General features: G+C 43.5%; 1 protein-coding gene across 1 annotated transcript; it reads right to left on the minus strand.

Annotated features, from left to right (window-relative positions):
• Nucleotides 1-1,975: 1,975 nt before the first annotated feature.
• On the minus strand, nucleotides 1,976-20,944 carry LOC135512166 (SMC5-SMC6 complex localization factor protein 2-like). Its single transcript, XM_064933887.1, has 16 exons — nucleotides 20,889-20,944; nucleotides 20,257-20,294; nucleotides 17,399-17,934; nucleotides 16,250-16,307; nucleotides 15,612-15,774; nucleotides 10,352-11,945; nucleotides 9,886-9,965; nucleotides 9,514-9,636; nucleotides 9,166-9,333; nucleotides 8,945-9,047; nucleotides 8,536-8,765; nucleotides 8,189-8,453; nucleotides 6,694-7,017; nucleotides 6,209-6,373; nucleotides 5,987-6,055; nucleotides 1,976-4,353 (listed from the first exon to the last, which is right to left on the minus strand). The coding sequence occupies exons 3-16, from the start codon at nucleotides 17,858-17,860 to the stop codon at nucleotides 3,757-3,759; spliced, it is 4,401 nt and encodes a 1,466-aa protein (XP_064789959.1). The 5' UTR covers nucleotides 17,861-17,934; nucleotides 20,257-20,294; nucleotides 20,889-20,944; the 3' UTR covers nucleotides 1,976-3,756.
• Nucleotides 20,945-23,398: the final 2,454 nt, after the last annotated feature.

Genomic DNA, 23,398 nt, shown 5'->3' on the forward strand with positions numbered 1-23,398 from the left:
ATCCACAGTAAAACGAGTCCTATATCAACATAACCTGAAAGGCCGCTTACCACTGTTCCAAAACTGCCATAAAAAAGCCAGACTACGGTCTGCAACTGCACATCGGGACAAAGATGGTACTTTCTGGAAAAATATCCTTTGGTCTGATTAAACAAAAATAGAACTGTTTGACCATAATGACCATCGTTATGTTTGGAGGAAGAAGGGGGAGGCTTGCAAGCCGAAGAACACCATCCCAACCGTGAAGCACGGGGGTGGCAGCATCATGTTGTGGTAGTGCTTTGCTGCAGGAGGGACTGGTGCACTTCACAAAATAGATGGCATCATAAGGGTTGAAAATGATGTGGGTATATTGAAGCAACATCTCAAGACATCAGTCAGGAAGTTAAAGCTTGATCGCAAATGGGTCTGCCAAATGGACAATGACCCCAAGCATACTTCCAAAGTTGTGGCAATATGGTTTAAGGACAACAAAGTCGAAGTATTGGAGTGGCCATCACAAAGCCCTGACCTTAATTCTATAGACAATTTGTGGGTAGAACAGAAAAAGTGTGTGCGAGCAAGGAGGCCTACAAACCTGACTCAAGTTACACCAGCTCTGTCAGGAGGAATAGGCCAAAATTCACCCAACATATTGTGGGAAGCTTGTGGAAGGCTACCCGAAACGTTTGACCCAAGTTAAATAATTTAAAGGCATTTCTACCAAATACACTTAATTAGTATGTAAACTTCTGACCCACGGGGAATGTGATTAAAGAAATAAAAAGAAATGTGATTTTCTGGATTTTCTTTTTCTCATTTTGTCTGTCATAGTTGAAGTGTACCTATGATGAAAATTAAAGGCCTCTCATCTTTTTAAGTGGGAGAACTTGCACAATTGGTGGCTGACTAAATACTTTTTTGCCCCACTGTATCTCCCTGGCATATTACATAATTTATGCAGCAGCATACAATACATTTTTGGACTCACCTTGTGTAGTGCTCACTTGAACAGGAAGGTGACGCGGCAGTCCTTGGTGGGAAAATGTTATCAAAGCCTGACATTCTCTGGATTTATGATGCTTTCAAAACAACTGGAGGCTGGATTTACAATTAGTAAATCTAGTTAGTTGACCGTTCAAAACAGATTTTCCCAGTTGGAGCTTGTTTATTCCGTTGTTTTGAACTCACCGAAGTGAAGTCAAGTTTTCGCAGTTCCGAGTTAGTCGTTTTGAGCGTGGCACAAATCATGCTTCATTGACAGCATGGCTAATGTTAAATGTTTATCATTTTACTTTGAAAAGAGCCACTTAATCCCAGATTTGGGACCACACAGCCAGTCACTGATTCCTTCCAAACCACTCGTTGAATTTGCGATTCCCAATTTGTGTAATGTTTATGTCCAATGGCCTTTGAGGACCGATATGTTTTATCTATAACTTCTCTTCATGTGACAAGGATTAGCCAGTAGATTATCAACTTGATTCATGATGATGACTATTAGCTAATATTGTGAAAGTATTTACCTTTATTTAACTAGGCAAGTCAGTTAATAACAGATTCTTAATTTCAATGACGGCCTAGGAACAGTGGGTTAACTGCCTGTTCAGGAGCAGAATGACCTTGTCAGTTTGGGGGTTTGAACTTGCAACCTTCCAGTCACTAGTCCAACACTCTAACCACTAGGCTACCGTGCCACCTTAGTATGTTGACATGATCAGTCCAATCAAAGCTACTTTACATATAACATGATTTAAAGTAATTTTATCTGTGGTCAATGACCTTGAGCCTTCTTGGATGGGCACCTCTAATATAACACCCGAAGGGAGAGAATTTAAGGTCTCCTCTTACACTTGGCAGTGATGTAGTCCCCATGAGTGACAGAACACTGAGCCAATCACGGCGCAACGCTCCGTAATTGAAAGCACTGAACTAGGCTGAAACACCTGCATTTGGAGCTGCCTTACTCAATAAAACAAAAAAGAAAACAAAGGAGACCATGTTAGTATGTGGCTTTATTAACTCTGATATATTATTTTTTACATTGTTTGCAAATTATTATGTGACACATATGAATGCAAAAACAACGTGTTAGATTGTTGAAGAGGGAAAGATTGAAGTGTAGGGTCATTGAGGTTGGATGGGATTTTGGGGATGGGGCCAGGGCCTATATTTTCTCAGAAGTACTGAGTTAGGTAGGAGGATTTTGACATTTGGAGCCAATGTAAACCGTGAACGACCACACACTCCAGTAAAAAGTAGGTAGCAGCATGCACCTTTAATGTTTGTTTGCGGACCGCCATTATCATTACTGAATAAAAATAAACGCAACATGCAACAATTTGAAATCAGTCAATTGAAATTAACATAACATTTTCTGACAAAAGCTCTGGTTGACATAACTGCAATCAGCATGCCAATTGCACACTCCCTCAAAATTTGAGACATCTGTAGCATTGTGTTTTGTGACAAAATTGCATGTTTTAAGATGCCTTTTAGTGTCCCCAGCACAAAGTACACCTGTGTAATGATCATGCTGTTTACTCAGCTTCTTGATATGCCACACCTGTCAGGTGGATTAATTATCTTGGCAAAGGAGAAATGCTCACGAACAGGGATGTAAACATTTGTGCACAAAATTTGAAAGAAATAAGCTTTTTGTACGTATGGAACATTTCTGGGATCTTTTATTTCAGCTCATGAAACATGGGACCAACACTTTACACATTGCATTTATAATTTTTTCTTCAGTATAAGTTGTCGAGTCAAATATACTGTCTACATTTAGCAAAATTGAATATTCTTATACATTTTGGGCAGTTAGCTGGCTAACTCATTGGAACAGCGCCCAGTTAAGGTGTTCTCATTCATAGGTTCGGTTTGCTCCAAGCAGAACTCGGCTAGGCAAAGTGAACGGCTGCGCTCGCATATTCCGTTAGAATACATTCATTTGAAAAACGAGAATAAGGTGGCAATATTACTTTTTGTCACTCTTAAGACGCCATAGCCAGTACATTCCTCAAATTAGTCCGAATGAATCTAAGATAACTCAAATGTGTAATTTATTTTCCAGAGGTCTTAGTTGCGCAACTTTTCATCCAAGATGATCGGTACAGTATATCTCAAGTGAAAAAATGTCCATGAACTAGTAGTCTGCAATTGAATGACAACACACTTCATTGAAGACTCCCTACTGTTGACCAATACAGACGAAGGGGCATAGACTTCGGCTAGCAAACTTCAGCTTGCCACAAGAAAACTTTGGTTGAACAGTCGGGAAAAAAACCTGCCGAATGCTGCTGAACACCAAAATGAACAAAAACGTCAAAAACAATTGTCATATATGCAAACTGTTTAACGTTGGGTGACAAAAAATAACCAGAGGGGTCACAGTCAGCGAACGGTTCTAAAAACAGAAATAACTTCAATCGAGTGCAAATAAAAATAGAAAACAAGTGCAAATAGTAAAATGAATTAATAGAACTGCCTCAGTTTCTGTAGATAGGATTTGTCTTTTGCATTGTGCAACAAAGTGCATGAAAAAAAAACTAATAATGTAACGTTTCTTCACTTGAAGTGATTTACCTGAGAAAAAAACACGCAGACAGTTGGGTTAATGGCACCCTATTCCCTGGTCAAAAGGGAATAGGGCTCCATTTTGGATTCAGCTTTAGTCCACAGTCTAGATGAGTTGGCCTAGACCGGTACAATTATATATGGATGCAGCCGGGTTGTCTTCCGTTGCAGTCTTCTTCTCTGGTTTCTCTCAGTCTCCATTCATTCTTCACCTTTCTCCTCCATCTCTGAATCTTTCTCTAAATTGCCTCTCTCCTCAGTCTCTCCTTCAGTCGGTCCTTTCCTTCCCTCCTCCACTGCTGCTGCTTCCCTTTTTTCTGTGACCCTCTCCTCCATCTTGACTACTGTCCATTTTTCCTCCATCTTTCGTTCCTCACCTGACTCCTCTAACGTAAGTTCCATCCGCTCCTCTTCCAACTCATCCATCTTCAGCAACTTCTCCTCCCCTCCTAGAATCTCCTTCTCCATGGCAAAGTATTTTTCTGGCGTCTCTCCTCTTTCATCCTCCATGGCCAAAGCCTCTTCTGCAATCCTCTCCTCCTCTTCTCCTTTCCCCTCTTCATCCTCCATGGCCAAGTATTTTTCTGGTGTCTCTCCTCTTTCATCCTCCATGGACAAAGCATTTTCTGCAATCCTCTCCTCGTCTTCTCCTTTTCCTTCCACCCCTTCTCCCTCCAACTCCATGACTGTCTCCTCATCCTCTCTCTCCTCTTCTCTCTCCCTGTGGGAGTGTTTGCTCTCCTGGCTGCTGCTCACTGCGTCCTCAGGCAGAGGCTGCCAGTAGTCATACAGTTTACCCTGGAGGCAACAGAAATATTGCATTACTATAAAACACATCACACTGCTATCAAACATGAATTACTACAGCTTACCCTGGAGGGAGGGAACATTATTAGAGCAGTTTCTCTCTGCAATAATAAATACACAGAATTAAACCAAACACAGCTCTGCGATACCATAGTTTACCCTGGCAGTACTTCCCAGCAGTATATAAACTCAGCAAAAAAAGAAATGTCCTCTCACTGTCAAGTATTTTGGCTGCGTTTAATTTCAGCAAACTTAACATGTGTAAATATTTGTACGAACATAAGATACAACAACTGAGACAAACTGACAAGTTCCATAGACATGTGACTAACCTGAAATTGGATAATGTGTCCCTGAACAAAAGGGAGGGGGGGTCAAAATCAAAACTAACAGTCAGTGTCTTGTGTGGCCACCAGCTGCATTAAGTACTACAGCGCATCTCCTTCTCATGGACTGCACCAGATTTGCCAGTTCTTGCTGTGAGATGTTAACCCACTCTTCCACCAAGGCACCTGCAGGTTCCCAGACATTTCTGGGGGGGGAATGGCCCTAGCCCAAAATGAGCAGTATGGCTGGTTGCATTGTCATGCTGGAGGATCATGTCAGGATGAGCCTGCAGAAAGGGTACCACATGAGGGAGGAGGATGTCTTCCCTGTAACGCACAGCGTTGAGATTGCCTGCAATGACAACAAGCTCAGTCCGATGATGCTGTGAAACATCTCTCCATACCATGACAGACCCTCCACTTCGATCCCGCTCCAGAGTACAGGCCTCAGAGTGAAGCTCATTTCTTTGACGATAAACGCGAATCCAACCATCACCCCTGGTGAGACCAAACCGCGACTATTCAGTGAAGAGCACTTTGTGCCTGTCCTGTCTGGTCCAGCGACAGTGGGTTTGTGCCCATAGGCGACGTTGTTGCCAGTGATGTCTGGTGAGGACCTGCCTTACAACAGGCCTACAAGCCCTCAGTCCAGCCTCTCAGCCTATTGCAGACAGTCTGAGCACTGATGGAGGGATTGTATGTTCCTGGTTTAACTCGGGTAGTTGTTGTTGCCGTCCTGTACCTGGTCCGCAGTGTGATGTTTGGATGTACTGATCCTGTGCAGGTGTTGTTACACGTGGTCTGCCACTGCGAGGACGATCAGCTGTCCATCCTGTCTCCCTTTAGCGCTGTCTAAGGCGTCTCACAGTACAGACATTGCAATTTATTTCCCTGGCCACATCGGCAGTCCTCGTGCCTCTTTGCAGCATGCCTAAGGCACGTTCACACATATGAGTAGAGACCCTGGGCATCTTTCTTTTGGTGTTTTTCAGAGTCAGTAGAAAGGCCTCTAATGTCCTAAGTTTCCATAACTGTGACCTTAATTGCCTACCGTCTGTAAACTGTTAGTGTCTTAATGACCGTTCCACAGGTGCATGTTCATTAATTGTTTATGGTTCATTGAACAAGCATGGAAAGCAATGTTTAAACCCTTTACAAATGAAGATTTGTGAAGTTATTTGGATTTTTACAAATTTTCTTTGAAGGACATGGTCCTGAAAAAGGGATGTTACTTTTCTTGCTGAGTTTAGAACACTTCTAGCTATGTCTTTATGTACTGTAGTTATGCCATGGTCTACCTGGAGAGGCCTTGTTCTCTGGACCAGCACCTGCCACTTGGTGTAGATCCTGGCTACAAAGTCTTTCACCTGTAGAGAGGGGGAGGGAGAAAGAAAGAGCGGAGAGAGGAAGTGAGCGAAAGGAGGGGGGGGGGGTTAAGAGCAGTTTAACCAGAGAGATCATATCATTAATGCGGGTTACAGATCCATTGAAATGTCTATATGGAAGGCGTGACCACATACCTTGCTCCTGTATAGCATCTTCTCACTCTCCCTGATGTCACACTTGATGTGTTTCTCCAGCTCAGCACATAGCAACAACAACTGGTTCTTCTGCTCCGGAGGGAAGAACTCAAAGTTGGTGGCTTCGTTAGCCAGGGCCAGGAGGCTGTAGCAGAGGTAGTAAGCCTGAAAACAACATGTTCATTAGGCACCAAACGGAAGTACACTGACTGAACCTGGGAGGGACTACTTGGATTATTGGTCCAATAAAAAAATATTTTTGTTGAAATCACTGTTCATTGTCTGCCCTAATGAACAAAACTTTAGTACTCCTGATTTACATGAACAACAGTGGTGTACTAATTAGGAACCAGACGGAAGCAAACAAACCTAAGCTGGGAGTGACTAGCTGCTGCACTTGTCCAATAAGAAACGTGTTTTGTTGCATAAACATTTTCTGTTGCAAAATGACCCTTATATACCCTGGTAAATAACCCTTTGCTGACCTGCTGGTCCAGAGAGGCACAGTCCTCTTCCTCCTCTTCCCTCTCTCTGTGTGCGTTTTGACTCCTCCTGAAGGAGGTGGCCAGGCCCCGGAGGAGTGAGGATGGGCGCATGCGGGGGAGGTACCGACGCAGGTCTGACAGCTGGAACTCTGTATTGGAGGGCCTGTAAGTGCATCTGATGTTCAGCAGCTTGGAGATGGCCGACACACTGAGGTGTCTCCTGAGTTGCTTGCCGCGTATGTTGTCTGGCAGTAGCTGGACCAACCAGCGCAGGTTGTGGTGATCATCACTCAGGTCAATCAGCGACATGCAGATCCTGGGCAGCTATAGGATGAAACAGGAGATAGATCAACATCAGAAAAAAAACACACAAAAGTGACATGAGTTTACCAAGCGAAGGAAAGAAAGGTCAACCTAGAGAAAGAACAAAATTGTGACATTGTCTTGGTTTAGGAGGGGAATTCCCTTTTCAACCTCATGTATTAAATCACCAGTGTCTACTTTTGTGAAAATTGTGCATGTCTACATTCAGCAGCTAAAAAGGATAAGGTCCTAAACAAGTCCTCGAAGACATGATCATAGAGTAGGATTTTTTTAAATGTCAGCGTCCAAAATCGGTCTTGCCTACTACTTACTGAAACTACATGCTGTGTATCATACAACATAGGCTACTACTTACATCGTACTTTGGAGTTAAATTGAAAGCAGTAAGCAACACATAACATACGAGGCTCATTCATTCTGAGAATGCATCAAATGTGCAATTGCATCTATTCCTGCCATTTGTTCATTTTGGTATAGCATGTCATCCTGTGATTATCAGCTGTTGTCAGCTTACCTTTATTTAACTAAGCAAGTCAGTTAAGAACAAATTCTTATTTACAATGATGGCCTAGGAACAGTGGGTTAACTGCCTGTTCAGGGATAGAAGGGCAGATTTTTACTTTGTCAGCTCAAGGATTCGATCTAGCAACCCTTTGGTTACTGGCCCAACGCTCTAACCACTAGACTACCTGCCACCCCAATCACATGTGGGTCTGGAAATAATTATATTCCTCCATATTGTGCTCCACATTCTATTAGATGAAAAGCCGAAATGAGTATGACATCCTGGAATTTAAAGTACTCAAACATCTAAATTTGACATACGATAAAAACAAATCAATTTTTGCATTCCCAAAATGCCTACTATTTATAACGGAAGTACGAGTATTCAGACATGGCCAGTGATTTTCAAAACCCGCAATGCCTTCCAGCCAGAGGGAGGGCATTTCCCTGCTCCCCATGTAACCACACGTTTATTCAAATGTTTTTACTTTCACCACATCATATTGAACTTTTTCACTTTGGGCTCGCTTAATTAGACGGCGGACACAGGCAAGTCGGAGATTTAGTTTGAAAGGCTGAGGCGGGGACTGAACCCACAATCATCGGGGTTGTACATGACTGTTTTCTACTGGACCACGCAGGAGAAAGAAATGAAAGGTTGACTGACCATGACGTCCCAGTCCCTGATGCTGCTGATCAGGTTGCGAAGTAGAGAGCGGAGGTGCTCAGTGGGCTGGAGGGTGAGCTGTGTGTCCAAGCCCACTCTGCTCACCACCGTCAGGAGTAACAACAGTTCTCCGTCACTGTAGGCCCGCGGGCACAACGACGTACATTGAGACAGGTACTTGATGACGCTATCAAAGTTGTGTTCAGGGAAAGTGCTGAGCTCCTTCTTACTGGACAGGCTCTCTGTGCTGATCTGGAAGCCCTCTCTACACAGACAAACACACAGGTAGTTATTATCAGTCTTTCATCACATTTTTATGAACAAAGTTTATATTGACACATGCTTACAGCAGATCTCCCTCGGTGAAGGGGGGTTGTAGGTTCTCCAGGGGGAACAGGGTGACGAAGGGAACCCCCATGTTCATGAAGACCAGGGTCACGTCTCCAACACTGGGCACCCACACCTCAAAGCGCTCATTCTTATTCAGCATCATGTGTTCCGCAGCGGAGCAGGCAATATCTTTGAGGGCCTTTAGTACCTGATGACAGGTCAGCTTGTCTGAGTGGACTGACACCATCTACAGGAGGGAGGGAAAGATAGATAGTCAAGTCTTTCTGTAATAAGCCATCCTCATTTGATTAACCCCCCTCCCATAAAAACACATTGCATACCACGAGAGAGAGAGAAAGACAGATCCATCCATTGATAGATTTGTTTGAATTAAATGTATTTGTAAAAGGGGGTGTGGAATAGTACCTGGAAGAGCCAACGGGCCACCTGGGGAGGGCAGGGGGAGGAGCGGTAGGCTCTCTGGATCAGCTCAGAACTGACATGGGACCTGAACTGGTCTGGAGTGGACCTGCGAGATACAAAGGGGAGGGAGAAAGAGAAAATGAGGGTGATGGGAGCAAGAGAGGTTAGAACTAAACATTGAACTGCCTCTCTTTCAGCCTGTTCACTCACACAAAAAGTCTTACCAGAGTAGTGTTTTCTGTGCGGTGTCTCGAGGGGAGACGTTACAGTGTCTCAGCTGCAGTGTGTGTTGGCTGAAAAGACGGCCAAAGTTGTCCAGGCTAAACATCGCTTCGCCGGGGTGCAGGTCCCGGATGGCACTGGACACCACCGAGAAACGCTGCAGGAACTCCCTGGGCGGAGAAGAATGTGGAATTGTGGTCATTTCACCCTTTCCCAGTGGTCTCCAAACTGTTGTTGTCGTGCCTCCTCTGTTGTTACTTTTGTTTGTGGAAAATGGCCTCTTCTGTGTTCTTGGTGCTCTCGTACTCTGCATTTAAGTGTGTGTGTGTGTTAAGCGTATGTGCTGTTACCTCTGCTGGTGGGAGATGGCTGCCTCCATGTTCTCTGCGCTCTCATCCTCCTCCTCCTCCTCCGCCAGTCTCAGCAGGTTCTCCTCACAGGACAGACGCAGCTTGGTCTCCATCTCCTTAGACCTCGGGGGAATAACCATGACATTGCACACATTATGACATAGTACGCATACGATATGACATTGCATTGCTTCAACAAGACTTCTGAGACCTCTACATCTCCTTAAACAAGGGGGGTGGGGGGTGGAGACAACAAGGACAGAACAATGTCATGTCACGTTGTCATTTTAAAGCAATGCAGTGATTTTGCCAACACCTTGGCCCACATGGAGAAAATAGCACCTATAATAGTCAGGTGTGATAAAGCAATACCTTTGAATGCTCTCCTTTTCCTTCAGCATCTCGTCCAGGTTGTTCCTGTAACTCGTGGGTTTGGCTTTAGACGTCACAGGCTGCCAGAGAGAACACACAAACGTCATCACCTCATTTAGACCGAGTTCATACTAGTGTAACACACTGTAATATTCTTAGTGACGACTTGGGATATGTAGTCCACTATTTTTCTGCACCTCAAATGAGTAATTTGAATTTTTCTAACCGTCTACTGTAGGTTAACGAAACACAACCACAACGACATGCTAGAAAGTAGCTGCTACATTGTTGCTATACTGCACATTTAAGCCTACTTCAAAACTGGAAAATTACAATGAGTAAATACACATTTAAACAATAATCTTGAGTCCCAAATGGCACCCCATTCCCCACATAGAGCATTACTTTTGACCAGGGTCCATAGGGACACCATTTCGAACACAGCCCTAAGAAAGTAGCATTTTACCAGCTGGCTGTGGTGTCGGGGCCCAACAGGGGTGCTGGGTGCAGTAAAGGTTCCTTTCTCTGGGGTGTCTGGGGGGCGGGCAGTACGGTCCAGGATCTGCTGCAGGGATGGCAGCTCGTCCTCACTGCTGCTGCTGCTGCTGCTGGCCTGTGATAGCTCCAACTCTAGACCCAGATCGAGGCCTAGGCCCAGCTCCACATCCAGAGGGTCCTCCTCCAGAAATATCAGACTTTTCTGGGGATTGTCCATCTTGCTTCTTTTTTCTCCTTCCTCAAGGAATGATGAACTCTTCTGGTCTCCTTCCTTCCTCTTTTCACCCTCCTTTCCTTTTCGGTCCAGTCGTGAGGTGGGAGAAGAGAGGAAGGGAGAGCTGGTGCTGGCTTTGAAGTCTGCAGTCCCCATGTTAAACGACTCGTCCTTACACAAGGATGAGGACTTTGCGGAGGCTGAGAGGGGGATAGTTTTCAGGGCGGAAGACTCATTCTTGAGGTTGGCATACTCGTCCATAGGTGACTCCAAGCCTGCTGAAGGAATACCAGGAGATCTGGGTCCTGCCTCTGTCTTAACAGACTCATCCGCAAACAGTCTCACAGCGGGAAAAGTAGGACTCGTTTTCAGTTTGGACGCGACATCCTCCATCGTAACAGACTCATCCTTAGGGGATGATGGCTTCCCTGAGGAAGTGCAGGTGATGGTCCTGTACGAGGCGGTCTTTAATTTAGTCAAGTCAGTCCCGCACGACTCCAGCCTTAAAAAAGAGGGAGAGTAGATGTTAGGGCCCAGGAGTAGTTTAGAGGGGTCCACTGCCGGTACCTTACAGGGAAAGATATTGGGGCCAGAGATTCGCTCCGAGGGGGAGATTTTGGGGATTTCTCTGGGGCTTGTTACAGAGGTGGGCCGCAGTCTTTTAGAAGCACCACAGACTGTAGCCGACACACCAGACACAAGAACCTTGTGTACAGAGGGCGACCCGTCTCCTCTCTGGGGACTGGAGGAAGAGGTAATCGCTGCTCTCGACAGGCTAGAGGTTATGGGGTCAGGAGTGAAAAGGTCATTCAGGTCATCCGACGTTCCCCGGGGGCGAGTGACGTTTCGGTTCTGTGCCAATCCAAAATGGTGCAGAGAACTAGAGCAGCTGGAGTATGAGCTGTGAGACCTCGAGACAGGTTTGGGGGTTCTTCTGTCGGTGCGACCTGTCGGTTCTCTTCCTCTACTCTCTGGCGCTCTTGCTCTGCCCTCTTTCCCTCTGCTGCATTCTCCTCTACTAGCACTTTTGACAGGCAAGTTCGCTGGGTGGCCGGATTGGAGATTACTACCACTATTAACAGATTGAGGGTTGACAGATTGGTGATTCATTCCACTGTATCTACACTGAGGATTGCTATTCTCCCTCACACTGTTCTTGCATGGTGGTTGTCCTCGGTTAAAGACCTGCCTCACAGGCTTGGGTGTGGGCAGTGGAGAAGTAGGAACAATCTCCATCCCTCTCGCCATCCCTCCCCCCGTCTTCTTAGGGGTGAGACACTCCTTCAAACTCAGAATAGGACCTGAGTTCAGACTGTTTTTCATGAAGACTTTCTTCAGGTAGGATGGGCTGGGGGGGTGGTATTTACAACAGAGCATTTAGCCATCGCAAACCAGACTAAATATACAATATCACAATCAGCAAGATGTACAGCTTTTCAATCATTATTTCAATTGATGATATATTCATTGATTCATGTAAAAAAAAAAAAATTTTTTTTTTTAGAAATGCCTTATGAGCCTAGATAGTACAATTATCTAACCCAAAATATAAGGTTGGCTTACTCCATTGTCTGTCTTTGTGTAGCAATTTTCAGCAAGTACACTTCATGCAAAGTTAACCCTAATAGTAAATTGCCCAATGGGGACAAATCAAGTTTTAAAATGTTTATTTCACCTTTATTTAACCAGGTAGGCCAGTTGAGAACAAGTTCCCATTTACAACTGCAACCTGGCCAAGATAAAGCCAAGCAGTGCGACAAAAACAATAGTTACACAAACAAGCGTACAGTCAATAACACAAAAGAAAAATAGAAAAGTCTATGTAGTGTTTGCAAATGTAGAAGAGTAGAGGGGTAAGGCAATAAATCGGCCATAGAGGCGAAAATAATTACAATTTAGTATTAATACTGGAGTGATAGATGTGCAGATGATGATGTGCAAGTAGAGATACTGGGGTGCAAAATAGAAAGAGGGTAAGTAAATAATATGGGGATGAGGTAGTTGGGTGTGCTATTTACAGATTGGCTGTGTACAGGTACAGTGATCGGTAAGCTGCTCTGACAGCTGATGCTTAAAGATTTTTGCAATTCGTTCCAGTCATTGGCAGCCAAAGGAAGTGTTGGCTTTGGGGATGACCAGTGCAATATACCTACTGGAGCGTGTCCTACATGTGGGTGTTGCTATGGTGACCAGTGAGCTGAGGTAAGGCGGGGCTTCACCTAGCAAAGACTTGTAGATGACCTGGAGCCAGTGGGTTTGGCGATGGATATGTAGTGAGGGCCAGCCAATAAGAGCATACAGGTCGCAGTGGTGGGTAGTATATGGGGCGTTGGTGATAAAATGGATGGCACTGTGATAAGACTACATCCAGTTTGCTGAGTAGAGTGTTGGGGGCCATTTTGTAAATGACATCGCCGAAGTCAAGGATTGGTAGGATAGTCAGTTTTACGAGGGCATGTTTGGCATGTGAGGCTGTGTTGCAAAATAGGAAGCCGATTCTAGATTTAATTTTGGATTGAAGATGCTTAATGTGAGTCTGGAAGGAGAGTTTACAGTCTAACCAGACACCGAGGTATTTGTAGTTGTCCACATATTCTAGGTCAGAACCGTCCAGAGTAGTGATGATAGTCGGGCGGGATAGTGCGGGCAGCAAATCGGTTGAAGAGCATGCACAGTTTTACTAGCATTTAAAAGCAGTTGGAGGCCACGGAAGGAGTGTTGTATGGCATTGAAGATCCTTTGGAGGTTTGTTAACAGTGTCCAATGAAGGGCCAGATGTATACAGAATGGTGTCGTCTGGGTAGAGGATCACCAGCAGCAAGAGCGACATTATTTAGTCACCAATTGTGCAAGTTCTCCCACTTAAAAATATGAGAGGCCTGTAATTTATCATCATAGGTACACTTCAACTATGACAGACAAAATGAGAAAAAAAATCTAGAAAATCACACTGTAGGATTTTTTATGAATTTATTTGCAAATTATAGTGGAAAATAAGTATTTGGTCAATAACAAAAGTTTCTCAATACTTCGTTATATACCCTTTGTTGGCAATGACAGAGGTCAAACGTTTTCTGTAAGTCTTCACAAGGTTTTCACACACTGCTGGTATTTTGGACCATTCCTCCATGCAGATCTCCTCTAGATCAGTGATGTTTTGGGGCTGTTGCTGGGCTACATGGACTTTCAACTCCCTCCAAAGATTTTCTATGGGGTTGAGATCTGGAGACTGGCTAGGCCACTCCAGGACCTTGAAATGCTTCTTACGAAGCCACTCCTTCGTTGCCCGGGTGGTGTGTTTGGGATAATTGTCATGCCGAAAGACCCAGCCACGTTTCATCTTCAATGCCCTTGCTGATGGAAGGAGGTTTTCACTCAAAATCTCACGATACATGGCCCCATTCATTCTTTCCTTTACACGGATCAGTCGTCCCCTGGTCCCTTTGCAGAAAAACAGCCCCAAAGCATGATGTTTCCCGCCCCATGCTTCACAGTAGGTATGGTGTTATTTCAATGCAACTCAGCATTCTTTGTCCTCCAAACACGACGAGTTCAGTTTTTACCAAAAAGTTATATTTTGGTTTCATCTGACCATATGACATTCTCACAATCTTCTTCTGGATCATCCAAATGCTCTCCAGCAGACTTCAGACGGGCCTGGACATGTACTGGCTTAAGCGGGGGGACACGTCTGGCACTGCAGGATTTGAGTCCCTGGCGGCGTAGTGTGTTACTAATGGTAGGCTTTGTTACTTGGTCCCAGCTCTCTGCAGGCAATTCACTAGGTCCCCCCGTGTGGTTCTGGGATTTTTGCTCACCGTTCTCGTGATCATTTTGACCCCACGGGGTGAGATCTTGCGTGGAGCCCCAGATCGAGGGAGATTATCAGTGGTCTTGTATGTCTTCCATTTCCTAATAATTGCTCCCACAGTTGATTTCTTCAAACCAAGCTGCTTACCTATTGCAGATTCAGTCTTCCCAGCCTGGTGCAGGTCTACAATTTTGTTTCTGGTGTCCTTTGACAGCTCTTTGGTCTTGGCCATAGTGGAGTTTGGAGTGTGACTGTTTGAGGTTGTGGACAGGTGTCTTTTATACTGATAAGTTCAAACAGGTGCCATTAATACAGGTAACGAGTGGAGGACAGAGGAGCCTCTTGAAGAAGTTACAGGTCTGTGAGAGCCAGAAGTCTTGCTTGTGTGTAGGTGACCAAATACTGATTTTCCACCATAATTTGCAAATAAATTCATAAAAAATCTTACAATGTGATTTTCTGGATTTCTCTCATTTTGTCTGTCATTGTTGAAGTGTACCCATGATGAAAATTACAGGCCTCTCTCATCCTTTTAAGTGGGAGAACTTGCACAATTGGTGGCTGACTAAATACTTTTTTGCCCCACTGTATATACAGAGAAAAGGAGTCGGCCCGAGAATTGAACCCTGTGGCACCCCCATAGAGACTGCCAGAGGTCCGGACAACAGGCCCTCCGATTTGACACACTGAATTCTATCTGAGAAGTAGTTGGTGAACCAGGCGAGGCAGTCATTTGAGAAGCCAAGGCTATTGAGTCTGCCGATAAGAATGCGGTGATTGACTAGTCGAAAGCCTTGGCCAGGTCGATGAAGATGGCTGCTCAGTACTGTCTTTTATCGATGGCAGTTATGATATTGTTTAGTACCTTGAGCGTGGCTGAGGTTCACCCATGACCAGCTCATAAACCAAATTGCATAGTGGAGATGGTACAGTGGGATTTGAAATAGTCGGTGATCTGTTTATTAACTTGGCTTTCGAAGATTTTAAAGTCAGGGCAAGATGGATATAGGTCTATAACAGTTTGGGTCTAGAGTGTCTCCCCCGTTGAAGAGGGGGATGAGCGTGGCAGCTTTCCAATCTTTGGGGATCACAGACGATAAGAAAGAGGTTGAATAGGCTAGTAAATAGGGGTTGCAACAATTTCAGCTGATCATTTTTTAGAAAGAGAGGGTCCACGTTGTGTTGAATGTCTACCCTTCTCACCTGGGTGTTCCATAGGGTGGGTGACTGGTACAGATAGGGGCTGGGCTTGAGTTTGGCCTATAGTCCTCCGGACGCAGTTTCTTACTGGCCATTTCCTCCCCTTTCGTTCTCTCCTCCAAGTCTGGGTTTCTACCCCTCTTCTGCGACAGGGATTTGGTGTCTTCTGGTGGGAGAAAGCAGCAGCAGCAGCATCAAAAACAACAACTCTAATAGTTCAAAAAGTAAAATACTATAGAATGAGTAAGTGGGTTCTAGAAAGGCCCTTCAATAGATGTGAAAATTACATTTTTTCATAAAACGAGAGGAAAAAGTCACATTACAATAAAATAGAGTCCCACTAGATGACAACTCTATTTTTCCATCAGCTAAGTGCTGCACTTCATGCGAAGTTAGCCAGAATTTACATGGTTTACTACTCAACAAATCATTAGTCAAATGACAGAGGGGCATCAGACACTACTATACTTGTCTGCATCAGCATTGTTTCTGTATAAAAACAACAGTGAAACATCATTTGGAGATGGTTACCCTACTGATTTGTTCATAGACTACATTTACACAGGTTCAGTAATCTATTCAGCAATCTAAGAGGTCTAGGATGTGCTCGTTATTTTACATAAGTTAGGTATAATTTGTACCTGAAGTGAACAGTTTGCTAGTTTGAGTGGTTCCTCTGTAGTCCAGGGAACCACCACTCTGCGGAAAAACAAACATATTAGTCATTTATATTATACAGGGCGACTTAGGTGTGAGTGCGTACATTTTTGTACTGGTCCCCTGTGGGTATCGAACCCACAACCCTGGCGTTGCAAGCACCATGATCTACCAACTGAGCCAATATCAACATCAGTAGATGGGTTTCCCTCCAAATGGTGACAGATTTCATGAAAATATTCTCAAAACTGCATTAAAACCAATAGTCACATTTTTCCAACAGAGATGTTTCCATCCAATTGACTTGTTGCCGATAAAAAGGCTGTGCGTGACGACGTTGTGCACATAAAATATACAAGTTAAATGGGTTTCCATCGCATTTGTCATAACAAATGTTGAGTTATATAGCAAAGGTGCCCACTCTGGTCTTGATAGGTGGTCTCAAACCCAGACTGTGGGGCGGGGCACAGTGTGTCATGAACAGTGCTTGTGCCCATAGAAATAGATGTGGGGTGCTGGATGTTCCCCAATGCTGGAAGGGGGACCTGGGTGAAACATTTTGAGAACCCCGAGCCAACAGCTTGCAGATACAGTGCAGGTAGGTTGCCAACGTGAGATTATTTTTATTTGTCAAACCGTAGCCAAGCATCAAGTCACCAGAATAAGACTTAATATTTATTGGCAAGGAGCACCAAGCTCATCACTGTGCACTTTCACCACCCTGTGAAGTTCATCATAACTTATTTTATCTGTAGCCTAATAAACTGCATGCTTTCCCAAGTCATAGAGGGAGGACCAGACATGTCATTGCCCAACTCCAAATTTACTTCGATATGATGGTTATTACATCAATATTAGTGCATAAAGGAGTTTCCACCTCCATTTCACAAAAAGATGCCACCTTGTATTGCGTATTTTGTTTTATCAACATTTGGAAAGTTTACCGACATGTGCTGTTTCCATCAAGTCTGTCGTGAATATTTTTTTATTCCACATAAAAAAGGTTGGATGGAAACCTTATTATTGAATTGTAATTATTGAACTGTGTAAGGTGAGAGTTTAGATTATGGTCTGTGTGTGTATCTGCTGCTGACACTACGTTTCGGGATCAATATAGATCTTTATCCATCTACCTGCTGTGGATTGACAGTGCTACACATGGTGTGTGACAGTGGACAACCGTTCTTCATTATGGCCTTCCTGTCGTCACCTGCTGTGTACTGGGGGGTAGACTGGAGGGGCAAGCCAGCAGTAAACAGAGCGCTAGAGCTCCCAACATCACTGATGCCTGTTCCCGTACCAACCCTAGGGTTCAAGGTTATACTCCTAGAGGGGTTAGGGGTCACAGGGCTGTGGGAAGGCTGTATCTTCCTGGTGATGGGGTTTGTTAAGTTGGCCTTGCCATCCTTGGCTTCATCCCCACCTCCACCCCCAGAAGCTCGGTGGTGCACCCCTGTCGATTGGGGAGGGTGAGGTCCAGGAGAGGGCTTGGGCCTCACTGGGTCCAGTTCTGGGCTTGTCAAGGGTGGCACTCGTTTTGGCAGGGGATGAGTGTTCAGGTTGGACAGGCATCCGCGGGGCTGAGAGGGTTTCATGGGGGTCACCTGGAGGTAGGAGGCGGCCGAGGAGGGTTTGGGACCAGGCAACCCTAGAGGGATGACATCTTTGACTGCAAACACAGGAGGAAGAACGACACAGGTGTGAGCAAATAAACCAGCAGAGATATAACCCAGCACCATATGGATGAACCATCCCCTCCCAGTGCACCACAAGTTCTCAAAAGAAAAACGTACAGCCCAAAAGCATTTTGTGGCCCACCACTATACGAAGGGCAACAAGATAGCATAAATTGGTTAATAATAACTCAAATCAAGTATTTTCAGAATACAGGGAAAGTGAGCAAGTAATAGTTCTGAGTTTGAGCCCAGAATAATCATATAAGCTATATAGTTTGTTATGGTTATTGTGCCAAGGTGTCAAACAAAATCCACAAAGCCAGAGACAAAGAAACAGACACCACGCAGAAGCAGCCAGGGTTTTGACGCAGTTCAAGGGTTAGTGTAACCATAACACCAAATGACACAACAATGAAGCATTATGCTGTAGCCTGTTATTGCTCCAAGTCACATCCCAATAAAAAAAACAAAGACATCTGTTTCTCACCTGCATTGGGGCAGAGTAGCCTAGTGGTTAGAGTGTTGGACTAGTAACCCGGAAGGTGGCAAGTTCAAATCCCCGAGCTGACAAGGTACAAATCTGTTGTTCTGCCCCTGAACAGGTAGTTAACCCACTGTTCCTAGGCCGTTATTGAAAATAAGAATTTGTTCTTAACTGACTTGCCTAGTTAAATAAAGGTAAAATAAAAGATTATATATACAGCTGAAGTCTGAAATTTACATACACCTTAGCCAAATACATTTAAACTCAGTTTCACAATTCCTGACATTTAATCCTAGTAAAAATTCCCTGTCTTAGGTCAATTAGGATCACCACTTCTTTTTAAGAATGTAAAATGTCAGAATAATAGTAGAGTGATTTATTTCAGCTGTTATTTCATTCATCACATTCCCAGTGGGTCAGAAGTTTACATACACTCAATTAGTATTTGGTAGTATTGCCTTTAAATTGTTTCACTTGGATCAAACGTTTTGTGTCGCCTTCCACAAGCTTCCCACAATAAGTTGGGTGAATTTTGCCACAACTTTGGAAGTATGCTTGGGGTCATTGTCCATTTGGAAGACCCATTTGCAACCAAGCTTTAACTTCCTGACTGATGTCTTGAGATGTTGCTTCAATATATTCACACAATTTTCCATCCTCTTGATGCCACCTATTTTGAGAAGTTCACCAGGCCCTTCTGCAGCAAAGCACCCGAACAACATGAAGCTGTCACCCCCGTGCTTCACGGTTGGGATGGTGTTTTCAGCTTGCAAGCCTCCCCCTTTGTCCAAACATAACAATGGTCATTATGGCCAAACAGTTCTATTTTTGTTTCATTAGACCAGAGGACATTTCTCCAAAAAGTACAATCTTTGTCCCCATGTGCAGTTGCAAACCGTAGTCTGGCTATTTTTATGGCGATTTTGGAGCAGTGGCTTCTTCCTTGCTGAGCAGCCTTTCAGGTTTTGTCGATATAGGACTCGTTTTACTGTGGATATTGATACTTTTGTACCCGTTTCCTCCAGCATCTTCACAAGGTCCTTTGCTGTTGTTCTGGGATTGATTTACACGTTTTGCACCAAAGTACACCATCTCTAGGAGACAGAACGCGTCTCATTCCTGAGCGGTATGACGGCTGCGTGGTCCCATGGTGTTTATACTTGCGTACTATTGTTTGTACAGATGAACGTGGTACTTCCAGCCGTTTGGAAATTGCTCCCAAGGATGAACCAGACTTGTGGAGGTCTACAATTTTTTTCTGAAGTCTTGGCTGATTTCTTTCGATTTTCCCATGATGTCAAGTGAAGAGGCACTGAGTTTGAAGGTAGGCCTTGAAATACAGCCACATCTCCAATTGACTCAAATTACGTCAATTAGCCTATCAGAACCTTCTAAAGCCATGACATAATTTTCTGGAATTTTCCAAGCTGTTTAAAGGCACAGTCAAATGAGTATGTAAACTTCTGGCCCACTGGAATTGTGATACAGTGAATTAATTTGTCTGTAAACAATTGTTGGAAAAATGACTTGTGTCAAGCACAAAGTAAATGTCCTAACTGACTTGCCAAAACTATAGTTTGTTAACAAGACATTTTTGGAGTGGTTAAAAAAACTAGTTTTAATGATTCCAACCTAAGTTTATGTAAACTTCTGACTTCAACTGTAAGTACAATCTCACTCCGTTACATTAGCATGTGACAATGCCTGAGGCAGCCACACAAAGCAGCAGGAACCACAGTTATCTGTGTGTAGTGAAATCATGTGTGTTTGTATATAGATAGGTTGCCTGAGTTCAGTGTTGTTTCATCAGTTATCAAGATCTGAAACTCACCAATACTGCCTTTTGGAGACAAGTAGTCTGCAATTGATCTGTAACAACAGACACAAGTCAGTCAAGAAGTTATTCCCCAAAACATTATGCTGTATTTTAGTCAATTAAACATTGAAAATGGCATACAAGTCATTCATACAATAGAAAGAGCAACATGACCTTGGAAAAATATTTCATTTTTTATTTAACCTTAAACTAGGCAAGTCAGTTAAGAACAAATTCTTATTTAAAATGACGACCTATACTGAAGTAGATGGCTTAAACCTGTCAAACCTGTCTCGCTCACATACTTCTGCATTAACTAGGACACTAATAGTAAGTTGGCTAGTTAGGCCTAATTGACAATAACACATTAAGTCGACAAATCAGTGTCTCACTCGTTAACTTAGTCTTAGCATTTAAAAGAAAATCGTCTACAACGCAACACGTTTGGGTTTTTAGCAACCAAATATTCTGTCGACTTGTAATATATTGCTATCTACTGTAGCTAGCTAGCACTCCACAAGCTAGGTGACGTTAGATAGCTCCCAATGTTAATTAGACTTCCGCCAGGAACATCTAGCAAGCTAGGTTACACATCTGTATGTGAGATGACTAACTTGCAAAGCTAGTAATTACTAGTTATTACTAACAAGTCAAAAAGTTTTGACAAGCTCACAATGGTTAGCTTGGTGGTTAGTTTATGTTGCACAATACCGTCACAGATAGAACAATGAGACAGATGTTTCACCGGATGTATAAATCTGAAGCATCCGGTTGACGTTTCCACTGAGGAAGACCAGTGGGCAGAGTGGGATAAATTGATTTTGGCCGTGCTACAAATGTTATCATCGATGAAACATTTGATCTCGATACAGTTTTTCTCTAGCCAAAACTACCTGTTACGAACATAATGGGCAAAGTTTAGTAGACTTTACCCTTTGCCAAATTGTATAAAAAGTGCGTTGTTTAGGAGTGCACGTTCCAATTGGATTATTGCACACATCAGACTAGGCGTTCCCTAACGGAAATGTGCAACGCCCCAATAGGATCTCGCTAGCTCGTGCTTGGCTCTGCCCACCAGCTTGCTTGTTCTGCCCACTATCATTCATGTGCTCCCATTGGAAAGGACAGTTAGTGGTATATCTTTTGTTAGTTATAAACAATCTTAGGTAGCGTTAGCTAGCATTATTTAGCTAGCTAGCTATATCTTCTGGAACGGAGTTAGTTTCTTACCTCCCATTTCATTCAGATTGTATTTTTCCCATTATGACAGAACAAGTTAACATTTAAATTGACTTCGCTATGTATTTGTTTCCGTATCAGACTATCAATAATGATACTTTACTTCCTTTCACTCTCCCGCCTGCAGTAAAAGTTGTTATGATACCCGCCATTTTCGTTAATTTCCACAATGGGTGGGTCTAAACATGAATGCGGATTGGTTAAAACCGCATTTAAACCAGTGTCTATTCCACAAATGACCACCGGCTAAATCTATTATATGAAAATGCCTATTTACGCTGTTCCATCTGACTGCGCAATCCACTGTCTCATCATCACATCCAGGCCATTTATAAACTTGATCTCCAATGTAAAAACCATTTAGACATTTTCACATTTCGATTTCAAATGCGGAGATTTGTATAAAACTTGCTGTCTGTCTCTTGACATTTGCTACATTGTTTCAATATTTAAATTAGATCTCCAGCTGTTGCATAGTAATGAATGTGTCTGGCAGTCGAAATCATGATTCAGCATAATTTTTATGGATATATACAATGAAATGACGTGACTGTAAATTCGCCGTGGTTGGCTAGCTAACAAAGCAAGGGATAAGAACGTTACCAGCCAGTATGGCAATGGAACATTTAGGACGAACAACTGGGTCTTGTCCATAGATACAGAGCAAGAAGATTTGACTGGGTCGTGTCTCTTGGGTAGCATCCCTAGATTTCTGTCGGGATTATACCTTGTGGAAGGATGCAATATACTGAACAACAATATAAACGCAACAATTTCAAATATTTTGCTGTGTTACAGTTCATATGAGGAAATCAGTCAATTGAAACAAATACCGTAGGCCCTATTCTATGGATTTCACATGACTGGGAGCCAGGCCCAGCCAATCAGAATGCGTTTTTCTCTGACAAAGGGGCTCTATTACAGACAAAAATACTGTTCAGTACCCCACCCTCCCTCTCTGATGATCCCACAGGTGAAGAAGCCGAAACTGTGTGCAGGCTTTTGTTTCAGCCCAGCACTAGCACACGTGATCTGACTAATTCTGTTCATGAACAGTTGATGATTTCAAAACAGGTGTATTAGTGAAAGGCTGTAACAAAACCCTGCACACCCTGTGGCTCTCCAGAGATCACTGTTCTCGGTCCTGGGCTGGCGTGGCTACACGTGGTCTGTGGTTGTGATGCCGATTGGACATACAGGCAAATACTCTAAAATGACTTTGGAGACGGAGACTGCTTATGGTAGGGAAATTAACATGTAATTATCTGGAAACAGCTCTGGTGGACATAACTGCATTCAGCATGCCAATTGTAAGCTCCCTCAAAATGTAAGAAATCTGAAGTATGAAAAACCTGCACATTTTAGAGTGGCCTTTTATTGTCCCCAGTACAGGATGCACCTGTGTAATAATGCTGTTTAATCAGCTTCTTGATATCCAACACCCATCACGTGGATGGATTATTTTGACAAAGGGTAAAATGCTCACAAAACAGGGATGTGTACAAATTTGAGCACAAAATGAGAGAAAGCTTTTTGGGTGCATTGAAAATGTCTGGGATTTTTTAATTCAGCTCATGAAACATGGCACCAGCACGTTGCGTTTATATTTCTGTAGTGGTGGAAAAAGTACCCAATGTCATACTTGAGTAAAAGTAAAGAGATCTTAATAGAAAATGACAAATGTCACCCAGTAAAATTCTGCTTGAGGAAAAGTCTAAAAGTATTTGGTTGAAATAAAATTATAAATAATTTCAAATTCCTTAAATTAAAGCAACCCAGATGGCACAATTTGTTTTGTTTTTAATTTACAGAAAGCCAGGGGCACACTAACACTCAGACACAGTTTACAAACAAAGCATGTGTGTTTAGTGAGTCCACCAGGTCAGCGGCAGTAGGGATGTTCGGTTGATAAGCGCGT

Source organism: Oncorhynchus masou, chromosome 24 (assembly GCF_036934945.1).
Source record: "Oncorhynchus masou masou isolate Uvic2021 chromosome 24, UVic_Omas_1.1, whole genome shotgun sequence".
In the NCBI taxonomy this organism is placed as follows: domain Eukaryota; kingdom Metazoa; phylum Chordata; class Actinopteri; order Salmoniformes; family Salmonidae; genus Oncorhynchus; species Oncorhynchus masou.